General features: G+C 47.9%; 1 protein-coding gene across 3 annotated transcripts in view; it reads left to right on the top strand.

The window, feature by feature from the left end:
* The window catches only part of LOC130538603 (ephrin type-B receptor 1-B), a 113,385-nt gene extending 94,582 nt beyond the window's left edge, over nucleotides 1-18,803 (top strand). The window contains exons 10-17 of one of the 3 annotated variants that reach the window (XM_057056355.1): nucleotides 278-400; nucleotides 1,015-1,262; nucleotides 3,971-4,186; nucleotides 11,790-11,939; nucleotides 13,629-13,822; nucleotides 14,692-14,847; nucleotides 15,584-16,945; nucleotides 18,421-18,803. In XM_057056355.1, the coding sequence (XP_056912335.1) occupies nucleotides 278-400; nucleotides 1,015-1,262; nucleotides 3,971-4,186; nucleotides 11,790-11,939; nucleotides 13,629-13,822; nucleotides 14,692-14,847; nucleotides 15,584-15,692 (1,196 nt within the window). In that variant the 3' untranslated portion in view covers nucleotides 15,693-16,945; nucleotides 18,421-18,803. Of the gene's footprint in view, nucleotides 1-211; nucleotides 401-1,014; nucleotides 1,263-3,970; nucleotides 4,187-11,789; nucleotides 11,940-13,628; nucleotides 13,823-14,255; nucleotides 14,340-14,691; nucleotides 14,848-15,583; nucleotides 16,946-18,420 lie in introns of those variants that run through there. The other 2 variants (XM_057056353.1, XM_057056356.1) reach the window with 2 other exon arrangements.
* Nucleotides 18,804-22,648: the final 3,845 nt, after the last annotated feature.

The following is a 22,648-nucleotide window of genomic DNA, read 5'->3' as shown; positions in this document are numbered from 1 at the left end:
GCTCATCTCCGAGGCGCGCCGTAAGGCAAACGGCGGCATCATCGTTACCCATTGTTAGGAGCCTGTGCTGATTGTGAGTAATGCCGCGTCACACTGTGATTTAGGTTCCTACTCGATCACGATTGCATCCGTCCGTCGTGAGCGGGAGAAGTTTAGGCAAGAGGTAGAACTCTTTTACTGGAAAGCTCATTTAGCACTCTGGTTGTTCTAGAACTCTCTCTGAGAGCCGACATGTCTAACTGCTCCTCCCCACTGGGCTGCCCGACCCACTTCTCAGGCTCCCCGGGGATGAAGATCTACATAGATCCCTTTACCTACGAGGATCCCAACGAGGCTGTGCGAGAGTTCGCCAAGGAGATCGACGTCTCAACTGTAAAGATCGAGGAGGTCATCGGCGCAGGTATCGAAAAGTCTGACACTGTTTTTCCCAATTTTCACACTTTCAATTCATTGTTTGGATGTGTTCGCATGCTAACAACGTCCTACTGAAAGTGTTCAAGGTCGTAACGCGACCTCCTTGGCAGCTGCACTCGATGGGAACGCGTCAGGGGCCCATGTCAAGTGCTTCAGCAGCATATAGGCCAGCTACCCTGGGACACAATGGCATTAGAAATAGCTCGAGCTTCACGGCATATTCCCAGTGCTTCTTCTGTTTTTGGATCCCATTACTGAAACCCTTCTTCCTGCTCGCCGTCGTCCCTTTTAGTTTACATGGGAAACAGGTAAACTGGTGGGTAGCCATTGTTAAAAATGGCAAAAATGAAGCAGGAACCACTCTTCCCATTACAGTATAATAACTGGTTCAAGCGCGTTAGGCTAAATGACACTGGGACGTACCATTGTGCATTAGCGGGGTTGAGTAAATCCTGGCAAAGGAGGCAAAGCTCCAGCAAATGTCAAGAGATTTGCTTTCTTGGAATATAACACATACAGCAGGTCGGACGAGCTTTTTTGGCCATTTTCAGCCACAGAAATATCGTTTCTGACTGTTTTTGCTGCTCCGTCTACTTCAAGGTGAGTTCGGGGAGGTGTACAAGGGCCGCCTAAAGCTGCCCGGCAAGAGAGAGATATACGTCGCCATCAAAACCCTTAAGTCGGGCTACGTGGAGAAGCAGAGGAGGGACTTCCTGTCCGAGGCATCTATCATGGGCCAGTTCGACCACCCGAACATCATCCGTCTGGAGGGCGTGGTCACCAAGAGCCGTCCGGTCATGATTGTGACGGAGTTCATGGAGAATGGCGCCCTGGATTCCTTCCTCAGGGTGAGTGAACCCAAAAAGGTTGCAGTGAGCAGTAGAAAGTAGGAAAAAATAGAAAGCATACGTTATGGAAATGTGAAGCTAATTCAAGAATTAATTGTGGAATAACTTCAGAAAGAATCCAGGCTATCAAGTGCAGTTGCAAATTAGAAGGAGACTCCTTAACCTATCCTGTACCAACAGAGAATATGTTTCATGACAGTGAACACGGTTCTTAATTTGAAATTTCCCATTAGCCGACCATATAAGCCGTTAATTTCTCTATTTATGCCTGGAGCTAATAATGGACTTTTCACTCCCTCTTTTATGGAGAGGATTGAGCAGACATACAGCTTAATCAATATTCAACTCGCTTTATTTCTCCTTTCAGTCTCAGGGATTGGTATTCTATTCCACTTTGATCTAGGGTGGGTTTAAAGGCCCTCTTTGAAGAGGGCTTTGCTAACCGCCACATCCGACTTGTGTTTCCATCGATCTCCCTCACCCTGTTATTTGTTAGTGTGTTCCAGGGGTTCAAAGCGCTTTCTGCAGAGCATTCACATCGGGTGGGGGGCCATAATGTATGAAAGTTAAAGAGACGGATGCCTGTATGTCCAAATGGAACAGTGTAGCTAACAATGAAAAGGATTGTCTTTGGGAATCCATTTCACTCATCTAATACGGCCATGCTTTCCCTTTGGACATTCCCTGTAAGGAAAGGAAAAGTAATCCCGCGTGTCACTGATGCTACTGTGGATGGAAAATGAAGGGGAGGGGAGAGGAAGTAGGGGAGGAGAGGAGAGAGAGAGGAGAGGAGAGGAGAGGAGAGGAGAGGAGAGGAGAGGATGGGAGGAGAGGAGGGGGGAGGGAGGAGGGGAGCGTAGGAGGGGAGAGGAGAGGAGAGGAGAGAGGAGAGGAGAGGAGAGGAGGAGGGAGGAGAGGAGGGGAGGGGAGGGAGGAGAGGAGAGGAGAGAAGAGGAGAGGAGGACCGAGGGAGGGGAGGGAGGAGGAGGGGAGAGGAAGGAGGATGAGGGGAGGAGCGGGAGGAGAGGACGGGGGAGGGGAGAGGAGAGGAGAGAGAGGAAGGGGAGAGGAGGAGAGGAAGAGGAAGCGAGAAGAGGAGGGAAGAGAGAGAGAAAGAGGAGGGGAGGGGAGGGAGGAGGAGAGGAGAGGAGATGGAGGGAGAGGAGAGGAGGGGAGGGGGAGAGAGAGAGGGGGAGGAGGGGAGAAGAGGAGAGGAAGGGAGGGGGAGGAGAGGAGAGGAGAGAGGAGAGGAAGGGAGGAGGAGGGTGGAGGGGGGAGAAGGGGAGAGGAGAGGAGTGGAAGAAGAGAGGGGAGGAGGGGAGGGGAGGGGAGAGGAGAGGAGAGGAGAGGGGAGGAGGAGAGAGGAGGAGAGAAAGCGAGAAGAGAAGAGAGGGGGGGAGAGAGGAGAGGAGAGGAGGGGAGAGAGAGGGGGAGGAGAGGAGGAGGGGGAGAGGAGGAGAGGAGGAGAGGAAGGAGGTGGAGGGGGAGGGGGGGAGGAGAGGAGAGGAAGGGAGGGGTAGGGGGAGGAGGGGAGAGGAGGAGAGGAGGGGAGAAGAGAGAGGGGGAGGAGGGGAGGGGGGGAGGGGAGGGGAGAGGAGAGGAGATGAGGGGGAGAGGAGGGGAGAAGAGTGGGGAGGAGGGGAGAGGAGAGGAGGGGAGAAGAGGAGAGGGAGGGGAGGGAGGGGAGGTGGAAGGGGGAGGTGGAGGAGGGGAGAGGAGGGGAGAGGAGGGGAGAAGAGGAGAGGGGAGGAGGGGAAAAGAGGAGAGGAGGGGAGAAGAGGAGAGGAAGGGAGAAGAGGAGAGGGGAGGAGGGGAGGAGAGGAGAGGAAGGGAGGGGGAGGGGGGAGGTGGAGGAGGGGGAGGAGAGGAGAGGAGAAGGAGGGGAGAGGGAGATGAGGGGGAGAGGAGAGGAGAGGCTTTGTAAGCGATTGATGATAAATAAAGGTCATAATCTAGTCAGAACTTAAAGCCTCCCTGATGTACAGACTTCATACTTTCTTTAATAGAAATAAACCAAAGAGCACAGTTTTGTCCCACTCAGCAGTTGTGTTGGGATCTACTGTCAATAAGACTACCGGTATACTAAAGGTCTTTGAAGCAGGGGACAGAGACAGAGGAGACAGAGACGGAGGAGACAACATGTGAATCGTGCCTGATTGTTCTTCAGACAGACAGAAACTTCAGAGATGGTTAAACAGTGGAACGTGGCGGTGGAGCCAGCAGGTTTTACAGCCTGATGAAAGTATTCCGGTGGTCTTATCTGTTTCAGGGGCTTCAGGCTTGTAACAAAGAAGGAAGGACAACATCCTTTGGTCTATTTTAGTCACGCGGAAATCAGGAGATCCTCTGGTCAGCTCGACAGGAAAGACATTTAAATGATGACAAAACTCTTCTTCTTTTAATGCTCGACCAGTAGGTTTATGTCAGAAAGGAGCACATGCATATCAATTTGGAGCCAGACAAACAGGATTTTTTCATTTACCTGGTATTTTGGAAAAACTGCGTTTCCACCGAAATTACCCAGAAAAAGGGTCAGGACCTTTCAGAATCCCTGTGTGTTTGTAATACACAGATTATCAGAAAAGTAAACACTAAATAAAACAAACATTGGATTATTTAGAGATTTCTGTTTGGTATAAAAGCAACATCAGCACCCTCTGTGTCCTTCAGCCGTGAGCTCTGACAAAGAATTTCTCCCCCCCCCCCAGCAAAATGACGGCCAGTTCACGGTGATCCAGTTGGTGGGGATGATGCGCGGCATCTCGGCCGGGATGAAATACCTCTCTGAAATGAACTACGTCCACCGCGACCTGGCGGCCCGGAACATCCTGGTCAACAGCAACTTGGTGTGCAAAGTGTCTGACTTTGGTCTGTCCCGCTACCTGCAGGAGGACACGTCTGATCCCAGCTACACCAGCTCTCTGGTGAGTACCGCAACTATTCCAGACGCGTTCCCTGTTGGCGTCCGCCGTTTGTCCGTTCAGAACCGTTGCCATCAGCATTAGGCCCGTGCCGGTCCGGTTCTGCCTCGATCCCTCTGAAGGACCTTTGGCCCTCTCCAGAATTTCGCCCTTTCTCGTCTCCTCCCTTCCTCGTTTGTCCTCTGTTCCTCCGCTCGGCGTGTCACGGGCCGGAGGTCTGTCACGGCTTCATTAGCGTGAAGACGTGCCTCCTCTGGGAAGGCTCCTCTCTCTCGCTGACAAGCCCGGAGTGCAGAGCGAACCAAAGGGCACCGCAGCCTCTCGCGCTGACAGCTTCCACCATCCGCGCCACCAGCCCCTCCACCCCCGTCCTCGCTCCCTTTCCCGCTTCTCAGTCACTCCTCATTCATTATAGCCGGGGCATCATGGGAGGCTTTGGCTCCTCATTAACTCCTCCACACTACAGATCTGTAATTATTAGCAGCCGCCGTTAGTTCATCTCCTGCCTATCCGCTCGCTAATTCAAAACACACTCTTCACACTCCTACAAACACTCACGTTGGTTATTACGACTCCTGGCGCGTCTTTTTTTTTCTTTGTTGCATCTGTGTCAAAGCCTTAAGCGTTGACTCGTAAATGCAGAAGCATGCACGCTCGTGTTTTAAGGTCAGCGTGGGCGGCTGCGTCCAGGCCCGTGTACGTGTCTAGTATCACATCATTGACTCCACTTCGAGACTTCTGTGTTAATTAGCTTGTCGACGCTGATGTGTAATGAGTAATGTTGCCTTCAGGCTCTGTGTCACGCATTTAGATGGTTTTAATTTGTTACATTTAGGAAACTGGATAGGAACTGATCACGAAATATCCCAACTTTTCACTTTTGTCCCTGTATTTGCACTGCAAACATAAGGCAAATATATTACACTGTAAAAAAAAAAAGTGTGCACCGTATAAGGCGTCTTATTTTGGAATGGGCACGGGCGGTATTTCAATAGAAAAGATCAAAGGCGTGCTTTGAAATGGGCCGACTGCTCCTCAGGTATGAAGAGACACTTCTTAAAATAAACACGTTTTGATCTAAATATGGCCGAAGAAACAAAACATGCAGAAATCTGCCGCTGGAAAGCGACGGTAGGAAGATGGCGCCCCCGGGAGCGCCGCGGCTTTGCTTTGCACGTTTGACCTCTGTGGTCGGACCTGGCTGATTAGAGTTTACTGTACAAAGTGGAGCAGCACCTTTGTTGTGTGCGCGGGGATTAGGTTATAGATTGAGCTCAGTATTTTGATGCTGTTTAATGCAAACAAAGGATCCTTGAGGGCTTTATCTGAGGGGGTGTCGATGGAGCGCCGTGCTCCAAGCCTCAACCCAAGGAGGTTCTTTTACGAGATACCGTATTTTCACGACCATAAGGCGCACTGTATTAAAAGGTGCAGTTATGGGTGCTATTTCTGTATTTAAAACATACTAAGGCGCACTGTATTATTAGGCGCATGCTGAAACATACAGTAAAAAATTACAACGGAAGTAAAACGGTGAGTTTCGACACATTTATTGAACAAAATATTCATTCTTCCACCACAAAACCATCAAAGTTTACATCTTCTGTATCTGAATTAAACAGCTGCGCTATTTCAATGTCCAACATCCCGAATTCCTCTTCTTAATCATCTGAATCAGACTCACCGACCGGTTCCGGTTCAGCGTTGATGCCGACTTTTGTGAAAGCTCTTCCAATACATGAAGACGGTATCATAGCCCATGCGTCTACAATCCACCCGCATATGGTGGCATAACTTGCCCGCCGCTGCCTCATAGTCTTTGTGAAGGAGTGTTCGCCTTCTGTCATCCAGCGCTCTGTCCGTTTCAGTGGCAGCCAAAAACCACGGTGAATGCCGACTTCTCGTGCCCTGTTGTGCGTATCGCCACCGTGCTGGTCCCCTTTTCTCCACTTTGTGGATCAAAGGGATGTTAAAAGTCGGAGGGATCTCATCCATGTTGGTGATGTGGCTGGGCGCGGTTATCTTGTCGCGGAAGACGGCCTCCCTCTCCTGGTTAGGGTTAGGGAAGATGGCCGCCCTCTCCTGGTTAGGGTTAGGGAAGATGGCCGCTCTCTCCTGGTAATCCGCGGGCAGCCACTGCGCAACAGTTGTCCTCGTGCCTATGGAGAGATGCCGCCTCCTCATAAAGCGAAAACAGATCGCTCGATTGCCATTTTCAGCCGCATATTCGATGGCCTGCAGTTTAAAGTAAGCCTCATTCATACGCGTCTCGCTTGACCGGCGCCATTTTAGGGGGTCTTTACGCGTAGGTGTGCCGCTAATCGATTGGCGGAGCGTTTACCGTAGTGCACCCACCAAAGGCGCACAGCAGATTTTGGAACTCAGTCCACACACAAGGCGAACCATGTTATAAGGCGCACCATCGATTTTTGAGAAAATCTCAGTGTTTTAGGTGCGCCTTATAGTCGTGAAAATACGGTAATTGACGCTGCCTCTCGCCACCCAGGTGACGTAGCTACATCATCTGATTTTTAACCCCACTGCATTTAGGGGACATCCATTTAGGGGACCTCAGCTGGGAGCTGGACGTCCACAGGACCCACGCGGGGTTCTCTGCTCTAATTAAGCTCTGCGCCGCGACCTTCCCTTCGTGGCTTTTTTTTGTTAGCTACGACCTGGCGTTACCCAATCAGCGAGCAAGGCTGGCGTGGCAGACGAGGTCGAGGGAATCAGGGAAATTAAATTGTGCTGACGTGCGGTGATTTACATTGCCATCGACCTCCTCCTCGAGCAAATTAATCACCTCTTTTTCCTCGACTGCTTTTCTAATTTTTCCCCGCAGTTCCAGGCACACCAATTACTGCGCCGGCGGTGTGATGCCGAATGTATGGTCGGGAAGACCTGCTGATAATTGCGTTAACCCCTGGATGTGGGTTCACTTTGGACCCGTGTCGAGGAGGTCTGACACAGACGGGGGCTGTCGTCCCTCGCCGCTCGCCGTTCACCAAAGCCGTGATTAATTAGACAGATTAACAGACAATGTTAAAACTCCATTGGTCACACTGAGGTGACGTTCGCTAATTATTTTAAAGACCCCAGAGAGGGTTTGGGCATCAGCGGAGGCAGAGCTTTAGCAGATTCGTATTGATTGGTGTGGTCACATGTGAGGAGAAGCTCATGATCAGCGACCTGCCATGAATGATGGCTCAAACCACACTCAGGTGAGCTGTAGGTTAGCTAAAAGTGAAGAACTCTGGTCCAGTCAAAGTAAAAGACATAGAGTAGAACAGCGTCACCTGTCAGCCTCGCCCTTTTGCGAGGGTTCTGCCAACGGGGGCAGTAGTTTGGGCGGTGGGGGGTGTCCAGGTTTTTGCTGTCCAACGATACGAAAAAGCTGTCACATCTCTGCAAGCCGAGTGACGGTTACCTCATACATCACGGTGTTTGTGCCATATGTTGTCAGGTGTGCGTTTGTGCCGCGTGGCCGTTTATACGCACGCACGTTCCCCACTCCGTGGCCTTTTCCGTGCACTTGCATGTTTGTGTCATTGAGGCTGAGAGGGGTTGAAAGGCGAGGTCACACAGAGCCGGCAACAAAGCCCATCCATCAAATGGCTGCGACCTCGGAGAGGCGCTCTCGGCTCCGCGCCGCTGCTCGCGCTCTGTGGACTTTGCAGCTGTTTCTGTTTGCCGGGTTTATATTTGCATCTCCCTTTTTCTCCCGCTGGACGCAGGCCCATGCACCTCTTTTTGGAAGGGGGGACTTGTCTATTCAGCTTGTCCTAAAATATTTACAATCTCCAAAAAGCGACAGAGACTCTGAGCGAACCATAAGTGGTGCTTTATAAAGAATCAACTAAAGCAAACAAGGGGAATGTGTTTGTGTCCTAAGATGCCCCAACATTCACCGCACCAGAAGAAATTCAATTCTTGCTACTTTTAAAGAAAACTGATTTAGAATAGAGCAGCAGAGTTTATGATTATCCTTAAGTGTTTTGTTATTTCTGGGTTTAATTTCATCCATCAAAAGAGAGAATTTCTTTTAAACTCACCTGAAAGCTTCGGTGGCCAGCCAAGATGAAAAGATAAAAGAATGTTTTCATGTTGAGATTTTAGCAAATATCTTTCCAAGTGTTTCTGTGTGGGTAAAGAAAAATCAGCATTTTTGTGCCACAGTGATGATCTCTGTGAGCGGAGGCCTAATTCACGTTCTCTAAATTTTAATTAGGGAACGATTGACTTTTAAATCCTGCCTCTAATGGCAAAGATTGAGAGGAAAATCAGTGTTATTTATGTTGCCCTAATTTACAAAAAACAACCTCACTACCATGTTGAACAGCCTCGACCAGACTCATTTTATTTTTAACTACTGCATTTAATTGATTTTGTCCTTCACCTACTGACACTCGGTTTGTCTTTTTTTTTTTTAAAGAAAACAGACACTCCAGGACTAAAATGATGGAAGAACAAATGGAATTACAAGGAACACAGTGACAAATTTAGCAAAACAGCCTCTAAAGGCTTCACTTTTCAGGCTATTTAAACATCATTGCCGTTCCTGACTGATGAAGCTAGGTGTTGAGCGTAGGATTAGGAGTCGTTTTAAAGCTCTATTTTGCGGTGGTAGCTCACTCTGTTAGGAACTGGCCTCAGATGCAAAGGGTTCTTGGTTCAAGCCCTCGAGCAGACAAAACATGAAAGGTGTTCTGCTAGTAGGGTAAGGTGCCAGAACACCTTAAGAGTACTGCCGAGGTACCCTTGTGCAAGGTACCGAGTACATAATATGCATAATCGCTCATATAGGGCCTTGTGATGAACGGGCGACTCATCCAGGGGTGGAGAAAGGCAAGAGTTTTGTTCTTTAGCTGAATATTTCAGCTCCGGCTTGCTGGATAGTTAATTTTGCTCACACTCAAACACATGCTTCTGTTGTGAAACAAATCATTTCAGAAGCGATCACGAAGCTATTAGGAATTCTAGATGTCTGCAAAAAGTTCCCTGCTCCGAACCAAATTCCCAGAATTCCTCTGCCAGGAGATTTGACCCTTACTTTTGAAAGTCTTATGTCTTTCTCTTCCCTTGACATTCCCATGGGTGCCTGAGAAACAAACCTCTCTGTCACCACCCACCCCCCCCAACGTCTCCTCCCATCTCTCCATTCCTCCCTTTCTCCTTCTGTTTGGGCAGACATCCAGGGCAGATCGCTGCTCTCAGGATTTCATTAGAAGGATGTTGATGGAGCACTCTTTTCCAGCCTAAGTAAATGTGCTCAAGTCCATTTGACTGCGCATTGTTTGGAAACGGATTACTGAAGTTGGAGGACTCAAGGAGAGAAAAAGGGTGGGGGGTGGTGAGGGACAGGGAGATCTGCATATTTGTCATTCAGGCAGAGGAGAACAGTTATTTGGTATCTCTAAAAAGCTTCTGAGTGGCGAACAAAGCCAAGTAAAAACAACATGAAATGGTTTTATTCAATTAGAAAGGGTTTCTGGGGACTTAGCGGCATGTTAGCAGTGTCTGACAGGTACATTTGCTTTAGATATGACTCATTTTTTTCTGTGACAGCCTGCTTGAAAGTAGTCGGATCACTGGTAGATCCAAAGTTCGCGCCTGGGTGAAAACGTGACAGGTGTTTCATATCACCGGTGTGTGCTTTGTCTCGATGTAAGCGCATTACTGGGCCCAGACACCGTAGCGGAGACCAGTCCGACGCGCGTTAGATGGCTCCTACGTGTTTATCCGTCATCCTTTAGAGTTGTCTGTCACAGGAAGACACCAACGTCCCTCCCTGGTGGTACCCTTCATCTTTGCTTTAACTGTCACAACTGGTCACAACCTGTCACGGACGCACGCAGCCAGGTGGAAGCAGTCACGCTGTAATTTTCAAAGCAATGGGAATTCTGTAGAAGAACCACGGTTGGATGTGTTCTTTATCTGCCCGATGCTAGGGTATGAACAACATATGGTCTTTTTAATGTGTATTACAGGTCCTTTCAGTACCTTTATGTCAACTTCTGGGGTCTTTTTTTTCATCAAACCAGCAGTTATCCATCACAGAGAGGAACAGCAGAAGGGACAAAACTGCCTTTTTATGCTTGGCTTTTGCTTTAATCTATCAAAGGACTTTCCCGATGCGTCACTTGATATCATTAGCGTTTGCTAGTTAAGGCCTGCATCTGTCCAACAACACGGCTCGTTCACAAATATACTGTCAAATGGTAGAAATTGTGTTCTCAGGAGGCAAAATGTCACTTTAAGGCAATTTTTTTTTCAATTTTCTTTCAACAAACTCCTTTCTCTGCTCTCGTGTGCCGACGCTCAGGCTGTTTTAATTCCTGTCAGCATGTCTGCTACGCTCAAATCATGTCCCCTTGTTTACAATCTTTCACCTCAAATAAAAAAAGGACTGTTCCTATTATGTGTTTCTTTCTTCCTGATATGCGTGAGCGGCCTCTCACGTTATTAGAGTGGGATTTTGGCAGAGCCGTTCCTGGCCCACAGCAGTAATTACTAAGGGAATGCATAGCTGTGTCACCCGCCTTGGAAACGTTATTACAGAAATATTCGAGGTGCTTTTCTAGCGCTGCTGAGGATGTCTCCGAACACGTTCAATGGGTCTGACGTCACAGTAAAGAAGATATTTTCCACTGACTGCGTGTCAATGCAAACAAAATAAGGACGTTGTGCTCGCAGTTTGCGTGACGATTTAACTGCACGGATCTTCTGGCTTTCAGACAAAGGAAAGGGCAAAAAGATGAAGTCAGAGTCTGAGTTGAGGAGTGAGAGCGATCTGCTTACGAACAAGCCTCTGATGCTAGCCGCTCACAGACATCGCTGGGGCTTCAAAAGACTCCTTTTATCCATTGATCCCATCTTCTCTGGGTCTTCATCTTCTCTGTCACGCGCAAACACACTAATAGTTTATGCCTAATTGCTTCGATGTCCGTCGTCTTGGTTTGCGTCCATTTGGGGTCGGATATTAAAGATCGCCACCCGAACGTCCCCTCGGGCTTAGCTTTTTTGCATTTAAACGCAGTTCCTAACTCACCTCATTGATATGTAAGACAGATCCTCCACGCATTAGCGTCTTCACGTGCTCGCAGCTGTGTCTCTGTGTGGCCGCGTTTGGAATCTGGAACAAACAGCTGTCAATTTGCACCGCATGCCTGAGGCCCAGCTAGCCCAATTACAGGTAGACATGTTCACCTACAAGCACAAGCCTCGACTCCATCTTACTTTATTCAAACAAAGCCGAGGGGAAGGGAGACGGTAAATGTGATATTGGTGGACGTGTGAAGGGCAGACGGTGTTGGGAGGTACCGCTGTGACACGGGCAGCGTCGGACGAACGTGCCCCCCTGCTGGATTGATACACTTGGTGGAATAGAGGGTTATCGTGTCTGACAGACAGAAAAAGACTCGAGATTTTGCAAAACAGAGATGTGAATAAAGCCCGTTCCCATCGTTTAAACCGGTCGCCATTAGATTTATTTGGAAAATGAAAGCAGAGAGGGATGAATCGGGGATGGTCACATTAAACTGAACTAAACACGACACCTGGACACGTATTTCTTTTTGACTCATTTGTCTTTTTCTGCCTCCCTCAGGGTGGGAAGATTCCAGTGAGGTGGACGGCGCCTGAGGCCATCGCTTACAGGAAGTTCACCTCGGCCAGCGATGTGTGGAGCTACGGCATTGTCATGTGGGAAGTGATGTCGTTTGGAGAACGGCCTTACTGGGACATGTCCAACCAGGACGTAAGTGTATATGAAAACCATTGAGTGTGTAGGTGTTGGTTCGCTGCCCAGTTATGCAGTGGTCAGCAATCCTCTGGGTATAATTCCCTCTCAGTGTCTTTTTATGTTGAGTTTGCATGTTTTTCCTTCACGTCTTGGGATTCCCTTGTCTAAAAATATGAACATTAGGTTGTCCAGAGACTCTTATTAGGTGTGAATGACGGGTGTGTGTGTCCTGTGATGGACTAGTGGCCTGTCTCGTGTGTTTTCCTGCTGGGAAAGACTCCGGGGCCCCCATGACCCTGACTGGGAATAAGGATCAGATAACAAAAGTGTGACTGATGGGTAGATCAGGGTGCTTTTACCCCCGAGATGAACTTTTTTTCCACTTATTCGAGCAGGATTTTTTTGGGCTGTATAAGGAAGATCGAAACGGGAACCTTTTCATCTGGCATGTCATTAAAAAGGCAATGTTTTGATCTCCGCTGCAGTCGGGTGGCCATTTCTGCCAGACACCGTTAACCTGTCTTTTCACCCCGTAGATAGGCAATCTGGACTCACCTATCCCATAAGAGGTGACGCTGTAATAAATCATATTTTTATCAGTTTTCATCTCACACCATCATTACTAAAGATGTCCTTGACTCTGACTTTGAAAGCAGACTTATAATGGAAACAGACTCGCACGTCCCCTTTTTCCTTCCTGGCTGGCTTTTGAGAGCAGGGAATGATTGCCGAGAGCTGCGCTTTGTTCCCCGTGTCCGATTGGACGAGGTCCACGGATTCGAGCGCAATCACACAAGCAGCAACACAGGCACAGACAACCTTTGGATGTCATCCCGCACCGTGAGGTCTCTCTCCCCAAGCTCTTTTTCTTTGTGGACCAACTAGCCAACCATCAGGCCTCTGTGGACCGCTCTCCATGAGGACCGTCCAACCCAGCAGATGTTGCCTCAGCGGGCCAGCAGCAAACACTCCCTGGTGGGACAAATGCGCAGAAGAGCACTGGCACCGCTCGACGCGTCTGGCTGTTCAGTCCACAAACACACAAGCGCCCCTCCATATGCACTGCTTCTCAATTTTTTGCTGAGTTTCAGCTCTCCATACGTGGAGGGAGTCCAAGTACGAACTTTCCAGTAATAGCATCGTTTGCGGCCCGTATAGAATCCTTATCTCACAAGGTTGTGTTTGGAAGGGGAGATTACATACATCCTGGGAGAAGTAAGATGTTGCGATACTGTGCAGGTGAAATCTTTGTAGGGCGGGTAATCTCCAGTCTCGATTGTTATTACAACATCGTACTTTCTGTCCAAACTTCTGTCTAGTCTGTGTAACAAGTCCGAAATGTCAAAGCTCCTCTCTAAGCACCGCTGGCAGGGTTTGTGTAGCCATATGTCAAGTGGCTGTACATCACACCGCTGATTATATGAGATCCATCCATCCCCCGGCGGATTCTCTCTGCAGTCCGTCTGCTTCCCTCGCCCTGTCCTCGGTGAGTGACATGTGGCCGGATAAAATCGACACGTCGGGCGCGAGAGCCTGAATGCTAACGTCTTTTGAGTGACTCTGCGCGTGTTTTTTCTCCCCGACACTGAGCTGGATGGACGAGACAAGAGTGTCAGCCGTTTAAGGATCGGTGGTTAATGAGATCATCAACCACACTTCTTCGTCCCACTTATAAAAAAGGTGCTTCCTCTACTTCATTTCTAGGTGATAAACGCAATCGAGCAGGACTACCGTCTGCCTCCACCCATGGATTGCCCCAGTACTCTACACCAGTTAATGCTGGATTGCTGGCAGAAGGACCGCAATGTGCGACCCCGCTTTGCCGACATCGTTAGCACCCTGGACAAGATGATCCGGAACCCTACCAGCCTCAAAGCCGTAGCCAACATCCCATCAGTGTGAGTAAATTCACCAATGAGTACATGAACATACACATTCCAACGTTTATACACAGAATCCTAATGTGCATTCTTACTTTATCCTCAATAAATAAACATGAATTTATTACAGTTGATTGCATCAAACCTGAACTTTCTACCCCGGGTGTGTTTCCCCTGCGTATGACTTTCCCATTCACCCTTTGCAAACATCTCATTTACATATATATTCATAATATTTGCACACTACACTTTTGATTAGAGGCAACATTGGCCATCATTATCTTTGAACCTTGGCGGGTCGCCAGCATTGCACACCTCCGTTTAGGATCCCCCCCCCCCCCCATCCCGCTGACCCTCAAAGATCCTCTCAAGTGCGGCCAAATTCAGAGAGGACGGATGGAGAAACGGGAGGTTCGGATTCGTCCGGTGATTTTTTCGATTCCAATTTCAGAGCTTTGGCTCAGTAGCTGGGGCTCGTTTGTCCTGAAGGCCACTGGGTTTGGCTGAGTGCTCTGACTTGCTGCCATCCAGAAAGGTGAACTTGTTTTTTATTTTTTTTGGGGGGGGAGTTGGTTGTGCAGCCCGACAAACATTTTCTGCAAGGTCTTTCCTGACGTCAGTTTCTCTAATTAGAAAGCGTGCTTTACTAGCATAGCCACAGCCCTTTAAAAGCTGGTATTCATACCACGTAAACACGCGCACCTTCAAATCTTTTCCTAAATTCTCTCCTTCTCCACTTCGCAGCGTTTCACACACCCACGCCAACACGTAGCTTCCTTCTCCCCTGCTGCTTCAGTGTTCCTTGCTTAACATTGCATCAAATCCCACCCCCCTTCCCCCAACACACACATACAGCTCCTGACCCTCCGCTCCGCTCCCCCCTCCAGGCCTTCGCAGCCACTGTTGGACAGATCCATACCTGACTTCAACACCTTCAGCTCTGTCGAGGACTGGCTCGGCGCCATCAAGATGAGCCAGTACCGAGACAACTTCCTCAACTCAGGCTTCACCTCCCTGCAGCTGGTGGCTCAGATGACCTCAGAGTGAGTTCTCCTGCTTGTCAGAAATAAAAGGCTCCTAAACCATGCAGCACTTGATGGGTACTTGCGTGCTATATAAAGTGACTTAATATCAGGTGTAGGTATTTTTAGCCCAAGTGGCCCCAATGAATCAAGTCAAATCTAAACTCGTGTGTGTGCCCCTCGAAAATGTCCCCCGTTCTTTATATACTTTTTCTCCCCCTATCGCTGCTCTTCAAGCACAAAAACATATGTAGTATAATTTAAAACTGCTGTGTAAAATGTTTGAAAATGCTCTCTTTTTCCCTCCACTGCTATTGCTAATCTGGAACCGTTAAGCACACAGGCCATGACAGCACTTGTAGCACGAGTAGTCACACATATTGCACTTCATTTATTTTCGTTTACAATGCTGCTCGGTGTACGAATTTATGGGAAAATATCAAATAACTTTTTATTAAAAATGTATGCTCGGGGCTAGGTGGCATTAATGCAGTCTCTTTGCAAGGCGAAGCAGCGTGCGCAATAAGTCTTCTCTCAAGTGAGAGAAATTAATTTCATGAATTTTTGTGTTCTGCGGACCACTGACAGTACTCCAGTCTGAAATTGGGCTTTCATGTGATGTTAGCTACGAAATGATGACATGATGGATGTTTGCCCGGGTGTAACGGCTCCCAACCGAAACGATCCGTTTCATTAGTACGACGGAAAGCTTTTGTTTCCAAAATATCTAATCCTAATTCAATTCCGCCTCCCCCAGAGACTTGCTGAGAATAGGAGTGACCCTCGCAGGCCACCAGAAGAAGATCCTAAGCAACATCCAGTCCATGAGGGTGCAGATGAGCCAGTCGCCCACGACCATGGCATGACTGCAGGGGGCGCTGTGCCACGGAACGGGCAGCATTCGCAGGACCATCAACAACAACGGGAGCCTTCGAATGACCCCCGATTCGACGGAACGCGCCAGAATCGAGACTATCGTCTTAATCTGATCCACTGACATGACACCAGGAGACCAGGGTCTACACCACCGCGTAGCTATCAGCTTTCACACCTCATGCCATCCCACATCAGGAGTTCAGGGTCCAGGACTTTGATACTGTTTCAGACGAAAATCTCACCGCCGCCGTCGGCCTGCTTCAATCTCTTTTGAGCCAAAGCGGCAGGCGGCAATACAGGGAATCTCCCGCCATCCACTGTACCTATGTATTACCTGAGCTAGAAACTTCAAACGAAGGTGTGAAAACAACTTTGTGAAAACAACTTTTAGAAAACAACGTGTGACCTGTGATTTTACCGTCGTCATTGTGTTCGCTGAAGATGCCTTGACCCGGCCAGAAATAAGTCTCATGAGGAGAGAGAGAAAAAAAAAAGCAGCTTACCAGTAGGAGTACCCAAGAGCGTGAACCATACAGGGATGTACAGAAGAGCACCATCTTTACCTTTTACGTCACATGTCACGGTTGTTCTTTTAGAGCGAGTTGCACCGGGACAGGTCAAACTTCAGAGCTAGTTCTATTTTTGTCTGTAAACATTCAGTGTGCGCGTTTGTCCGATCACCACTGCGAGATTCCGCCCTCCAGTATTTGAACTTTGCCGCTACCTGTGGAACCTCGGGTGCAAGGCCTTGCCAAAGGACGTGGTACCCAGCCCCACTCAGATTCAGAGAATTGAAATATGTTTATCTCTTGCTAACTATGATTATATCTCTACTAAACCTTCATATTGAAGGTGATCATGTATGATGTATGTACAGCGCTCTCTGCTTGCATTTTTGGCAACGACCTGTTTGTCGAACTAATTGTGATGGACACAAAATGTAGATTTGCGTTGTGCCCCGGTTAGCTTTGGACAGCAGTCCGAGACCTTCTGGACAAAGAGCCCATATTGTTAAATAAGTAGGAGTTAATGATGAAATACTAATGTTTAATGTGGGTGTACACATGCTGTCATTGCTGGTGAGCACTTAACTTGTACAGACATGTTTGTTTTTTTTACTTTATTTTTTGTTTGCGTGTTGTTTTTTTTATCATTATTTTGTTTTTGTTGGTAAATTGCCGGGAGTCATCAGCGCCATCCAGAGGGGAGAGAAAGCCCGCGCCTCGGCTGGCTCACATGCGCGGTAAGAACCAGCGCATTTCACCCACCCAGAAAGGATGAACGTCCAAGGACACGCTTGCAGTATACGATATCGGTTTCATTTTAATACAGGAAAATCCTTTTTTTTTTCACAAGGTCACATTTGAAAACGTGCGCACAAGCTAACATTCATTTGCATTAATCTATCTGCATCTGTGAGAAAACTGCAAGAGACTTTTTTTTGTATAAGATTTCACACATTCTAACATTTATTTCTATTTATTAGGATTGTAAGTGTTTTGAGCGTTGCTGTGGAAACGGCCCAACGTTGGTTGTGATTGTTTTCTTCTGTCTGGTCACCCCATATTTACTACTGTGGCCTCTAAAACTAAACGCTAGCAGAATTCAACTTTCCGGTGGTGCTGTTCCCCCGACGGACTCTCTTAGTTCACAGTCAATTAGCGCGAGCTATTGTTGTAGCGGTTCGGTGCGGTAGATGTGACCCCGCTCAGATCCCTTTTGGCTGTCTTTGAGGAGACATGAGTGACGACGGCTTTAAGCACCTCGCGTCCAAAATTAGAAATTGATGGCAGGCCCATTAGCAGATTATTAAGTGGACTCACCCCTTCAGCTCATCCTCTGTCTCACTTTTCCTTGCCCCTCCTCCGCCCCCCTCCCAACTGGAAGGCCTCCAGCTCGTTTATCGCTGGTGAAACCAGGCTGTTCTGGGCAGGGACTGGCGGGGGGACACGCCGGTCCAGACCGCAGCCAGACCGAGAGATGGTTGGCTCCCTGCTCCAGTTGACCCAAACAGAGGTGCCCACCTGCTGGTTCCCCCACCAGACAGGCATCTGTTCAGCCACGGGGGGGTGGAGGGGGTGTGTGGAAAAAAACACATTTGAAAATGAGGCCTGCAGTTAAAAGAAGAACAAAAGACATATTACGCCCCCCGAGGTATAGTCACATAGGAAGAGCTGCTTATAGGATGGACAGAAAGTTAGCGCAGGGAAATGAATCAGGCGCCATCAACTCGCGTGCGGCGGGTTTGCATCACGGACAGAATCAATTTTCTTTTCAATTCTTCAGGTCATTGATTTACCAAGTATTCCTGAATATAATCCTTTTCACTGAAGCCAGTGATTCAATTTAAATGCATTAGTCGTCCATTCAGCTCGCTTGCATGTATTTGCTTTTCAAACTGAGAGCCTGTGAATGAGATAATGGAAAATATTCATTATGCTACAGTGTACATTTTTTATTCCATTTACGCTGTTTGTCTTCCCAAATATCTGACTGTAATGACACTGTCTAATGACGAATGGAGAATCATCTCACCGCTCTCGTATGGGAGCCTTTTAAAGCACTCCAGAACTCCAGAACCGAGCTCATGAAATGTTTCACGGTGCCGTAACTGTCGAGCGAAGTGACCAACGGTCCTCGGGACCGGCGCGCACGGATGTCGGAAGCCTTGTTCACCCGGCGATGGCCTGACTCGCTTCTGTTTCTCCTTTTTTTCAGGCACGGGCTCCTGTGCACGTTTAGCATTCACACGGTTCTTAATGTGGCGTCAGGCACGGCCAGGAGGAGGGACGATGAGGTGAAACGGGACCTTTGCAGCCTTCCAACCAATGAGTGCACGTCATACTTCGTTGGTGTGTGTGAGTGTGCGTGTGTGTGTGTGAGAGAGAGAGAGAAGGTGTGTTTGTCAACACAGTTGTGCGTAGAGACATTTCCATGCACACAGGTACGTCGCTGAGCAGTGTAATTACTCCCGCCTGTTTTCTTTCAGTTCTGTATAGCTATCACTTGTAAATTGTGATGTACGTGTCAAGAGTTTGTAAACTGTAACTTTCTGAGAACTATTGTACTAAAATGCACTCAATAAACGCCTTGGGAAAGTCGGTCACTTCACGGTCTGCGATTCAGTGGACGCTAATTCCGTTTCCATTAAAGATGCATCAGGAAAAAGGGCGAAGCTAGTTGTGATATCTCGTGCATTTTCAGAACAGCTAATGGAATAATCAGTGTCTTTATTCACAAGCTGGCTAGCTGGGTGTTATAAACCATCAGCCGCTAATAAACCCTGACTTAAAGTACCCAAAAAAGTGCCAAGAAAGGCATCCACAGCAACACTGTCGACGTTCTGACACCCTGGCCGACTCTACCCCTCCCTCTAGACTCCTACAAACAGGAAAATAAACAAGCAAGAGTTTCACAGATTCGATGTTCGCAGCTCAGCGAAAGCTATGTTTCACCGTAATGACGTAGTTAATGAGGTGACTCGGCGATAGAAGGATGAGTCTGAGCGTAGCGTCGGTCTAAATCATTAAAACAGTAATATCCAGCCTCACATCAGTTGATAAGACAATATTTTCCCCCACGAAGAAAAAGCCTCAGTGGTCGGATCCTCCATATTCGAATATGTGCACCGATGTGAACTAAGTGATCAAGCATTGCCTACAAACTGATTTGTGCAGAGGCCATTATTCGATGTATACATTCCCACCATTTCCACCAACTATCACTTTAAATTTCCCAATCTTCTTTGTTTTGCATAAGACTCTACTTTAGCTTAGCTGACAAACGGAGCTACTAAGAATCCTTCCAGACCCTCTGGTGACTACAACGAAACTTGAACGCCCAGTCATGAATTCCTTCTGTACTCTCAAAGTGTCGCAGCCAGGGTTTTTGCACGTGTAAGGCCGCCGCCACTCGGGCTCTGTCTGAAACTCTGGCAGCGATCCCGATCCATCGATGCGATCTAAGAGAAGGCCGTCCCTTTAGAGCGCCTCAGACGGCCAAAGAGATGTAATGGCCATCAGGACTGGTTCTCGCTCTCACACGATTTTCCCAATTAGACCCGTTTATCACTTCAATCAGAGCCGTTTGAGAGGCAGAAGACTCCAGCCTTCATTCCCAAACCCATCAGATGTAAAAGCCAACGTGTTTGTGAGAGGAGCCGAATCAGACAGACCCATCCGGGCTGACGAAATTCCAAAGAGATGGTGACGCGACGGATCAGAACAGAGCGCGCTCTCTTTAAAGTATCCCTCATCCGTAACAGGGTGTTTATCGCTGACGGGAAAGTCGGCTCACTTTATTTCACATTTGAAGTCACAGGAAGTTTGAAAAGTGACTTCTCAGCAGCAAATCTTCACCTTAATCAATATTCCCTGTGCAATCACCTGCGAGAAAAGGGATTGGTGCGCAGCAGGGAACTCCAGCAGAGAGCCGGGGAGATTCGGAGGAGGAGTGGGGGGGATAGCAATCCATCCAGCAGTACAGATCAGAGTGTGGGTGTGGAAAACTTGCATTGAATACCAAGTGAAAGACAGGAGAGGAGAGCAGTGAACTTGGGTCACGGGACAAAGATGGAGGCGCAGAAACGGCACTGGATCAGTGAGCCCTCAACATTTCCTTACCTCCTCTCCTCATAATTTGATTGTGGATTTGCAACTTTGGATGTTAAACTGTATTCCCGCCAAGCACGACCAACCAAAGTAATAAATGCTGACTGCCACGGCCATGAGAGCGAGGGAAAAAAAGTGTGTGTGTGAGTGTGTAGTCATTGTGGAGAATTTGTGGCGCTGTGTCACTGTTGTAAAGTCTTGAGGAAACACAATAAAGCAGATGAATTGCAAGGACAAATGCACTCGGACAGAGTTTATGTTCTGTATTTGTCGCAGTCCCGGTCCTCAGTAATCTGCTTTCCCCAGATCCTTCTGACACGTTCCCATTCCGGGAGGCTGCCGGAGAACGGGAAAGCAAAGCGAACTGGTTTGCTGAACTTGAAATAATTGATTTCAATCAAGAGAAACTAATAAATGACAGAAAAGACTCTTTTAGACTGTCAGTGATTGACGCAGCGGGAAAGATTGAAGGGCTCTCGGCACGGCTTTTTTTTTTTCAAAATGTCTGGAGGACATTTCTTGTATCAGAAAATTCAAATGGGCCTTGATGGTAAAGATGTTGCCCACATCTGGTAGAAGTCTTGAAAATACTGTACTGGAGCGGGGGTAGTTCGCAAGTTACAGTTTGAGAACGTATCTCCTACGATTTGCTCTACAGAGCTCACATTAATGTCCAAAACACAAACTTAATTACTTTATCTGGTGCCTGTGATGAGAATATCTCAAAGCGCTAGGTAGGCTGATAATTTTCTCTTTCAAGCTTTAAAACCCAACAGTACTAAACTGCAAATTATCCTTTTTTTTGGTACGTGTCTGATTCTTCTTTGTCCCTAAATACAAAAATAATGCTTTGATTTGATAAGTCGTTGGCGCAAGATTAAACTTGCAAGATACACAAGATTAGCTTGCCTTTTTTTCCCCCTTCCTCTTTTTGTGAACAGAGAAAGAAATGCAGCACCTGGGTCAAATGAGATTTTATGTCTCGGAGGAGTTCATCAAATTTAATTACGGTACATATAATTACCAAAAGCAATCTTCTGTGTGGTAGGAATAATCATTTCAGAGGGATGTCGGCACCTGCAGGGGTAAAGCGTAATTTAGCTGTGGTCTGGAGTGACAGGAGGAAGTTGGCGGGAGAGAAACAGGTGATTAGTCCTGTGGGGAAACAACAGCGAACAGTGAACGTGCTAACAGGCTGCTGTCGGGAAATGACTGAAAATGTAAACAGTTTTGTACTGTGGAGAGGAGAAAACCAGTTGGTTTTGGTTGAACGGGCAAACACGATGCTCCCACGGAAGATAAGGCAAACAAGTGCTCATAAACAAACGTTTGTCCGAGGACCAGCGAAGACGGACCCCCTGCAGAGCCTGTGCAGAGTCAACGGTGGGAGCCGGAGCACCGTGTGGGTTCCTTCAGCGCACAGCTCTTTCAGAGGGTGAGAAGGGGTAGAAGGTTATGAGGAGTGACATCATCTCTTATCTCCACTCACATGCACACACACAGCACCTCGCAAGCCTCCCAAAAACCCCCCGCAGAGTCTAATCCCAAGCAGAGCCCCTCGGAGCTCCGCCCGCCTTCGATTGCTGCAGAGGGAGGGGGAAATCAATGAAATATTTTTCCCACCAAAATGAAGAGGAACGATGGATGTCAAGGTCTTCCTAATTAGAGAGTTCACACAAAAGGGCTCCATAGGCTTCGTGGCTCACAGAACAGAGGGAGAGATCGGGGAAATAATAGATAGTGACTGATGAAGGGCATCCGCTTCCCCAGTCATCCTCTTCAATATCATCTTAATAACCCGTAACCTTCACCGCCAAAGTCCCTCCCTGTTTGTGTCTATAGCATGCTAAGCTTTACTTCTTTTTCTTTAGGATACGCTGATGTCTAAGAGACGCGTGACGTCCCTATTTCACATTCAGCCCTTGACGTGGAAGAGGAACACTGCCATATTATTTTATTATTGAAATGCCTTCTGGTCCTGTGGGGAAATGTAACATTGCCCTTCGCTTGACGCCCACCCAGCAACACAGTGGATAACAGACAACACTGACCTCTCTCTAATGAGGGCATCAGGAGGAAGGTGGGTAAATAACTCACTGGTTTTGCTTTTCTTTAAAAAGGATGTGTGTGCTTTTCCTGTACTGATAAGCTCCCTTCTGTATCATATTAGCGGAAAGTGCACGCCTGTTTTGATAGTCAACAGTGTGAGATCCACAGAGGACACGTCCAGGTCAAGTTCGTTAATGATCGTCCATCTGGGTGGATGGAATCTCTTACTTAACATGTAATGAACCAATCAAAATGCCATCTCCCGTTCCCTTTAAAGGTCAATCGCA

This window comes from Takifugu flavidus, chromosome 15, assembly GCF_003711565.1.
Source record: "Takifugu flavidus isolate HTHZ2018 chromosome 15, ASM371156v2, whole genome shotgun sequence".
Classification (NCBI taxonomy): Eukaryota; Metazoa; Chordata; class Actinopteri; order Tetraodontiformes; family Tetraodontidae; genus Takifugu; species Takifugu flavidus.
The sequence above is the reverse complement of the archived record's forward strand: the minus strand, read 5'-3'. Positions and strand labels throughout refer to the sequence as shown.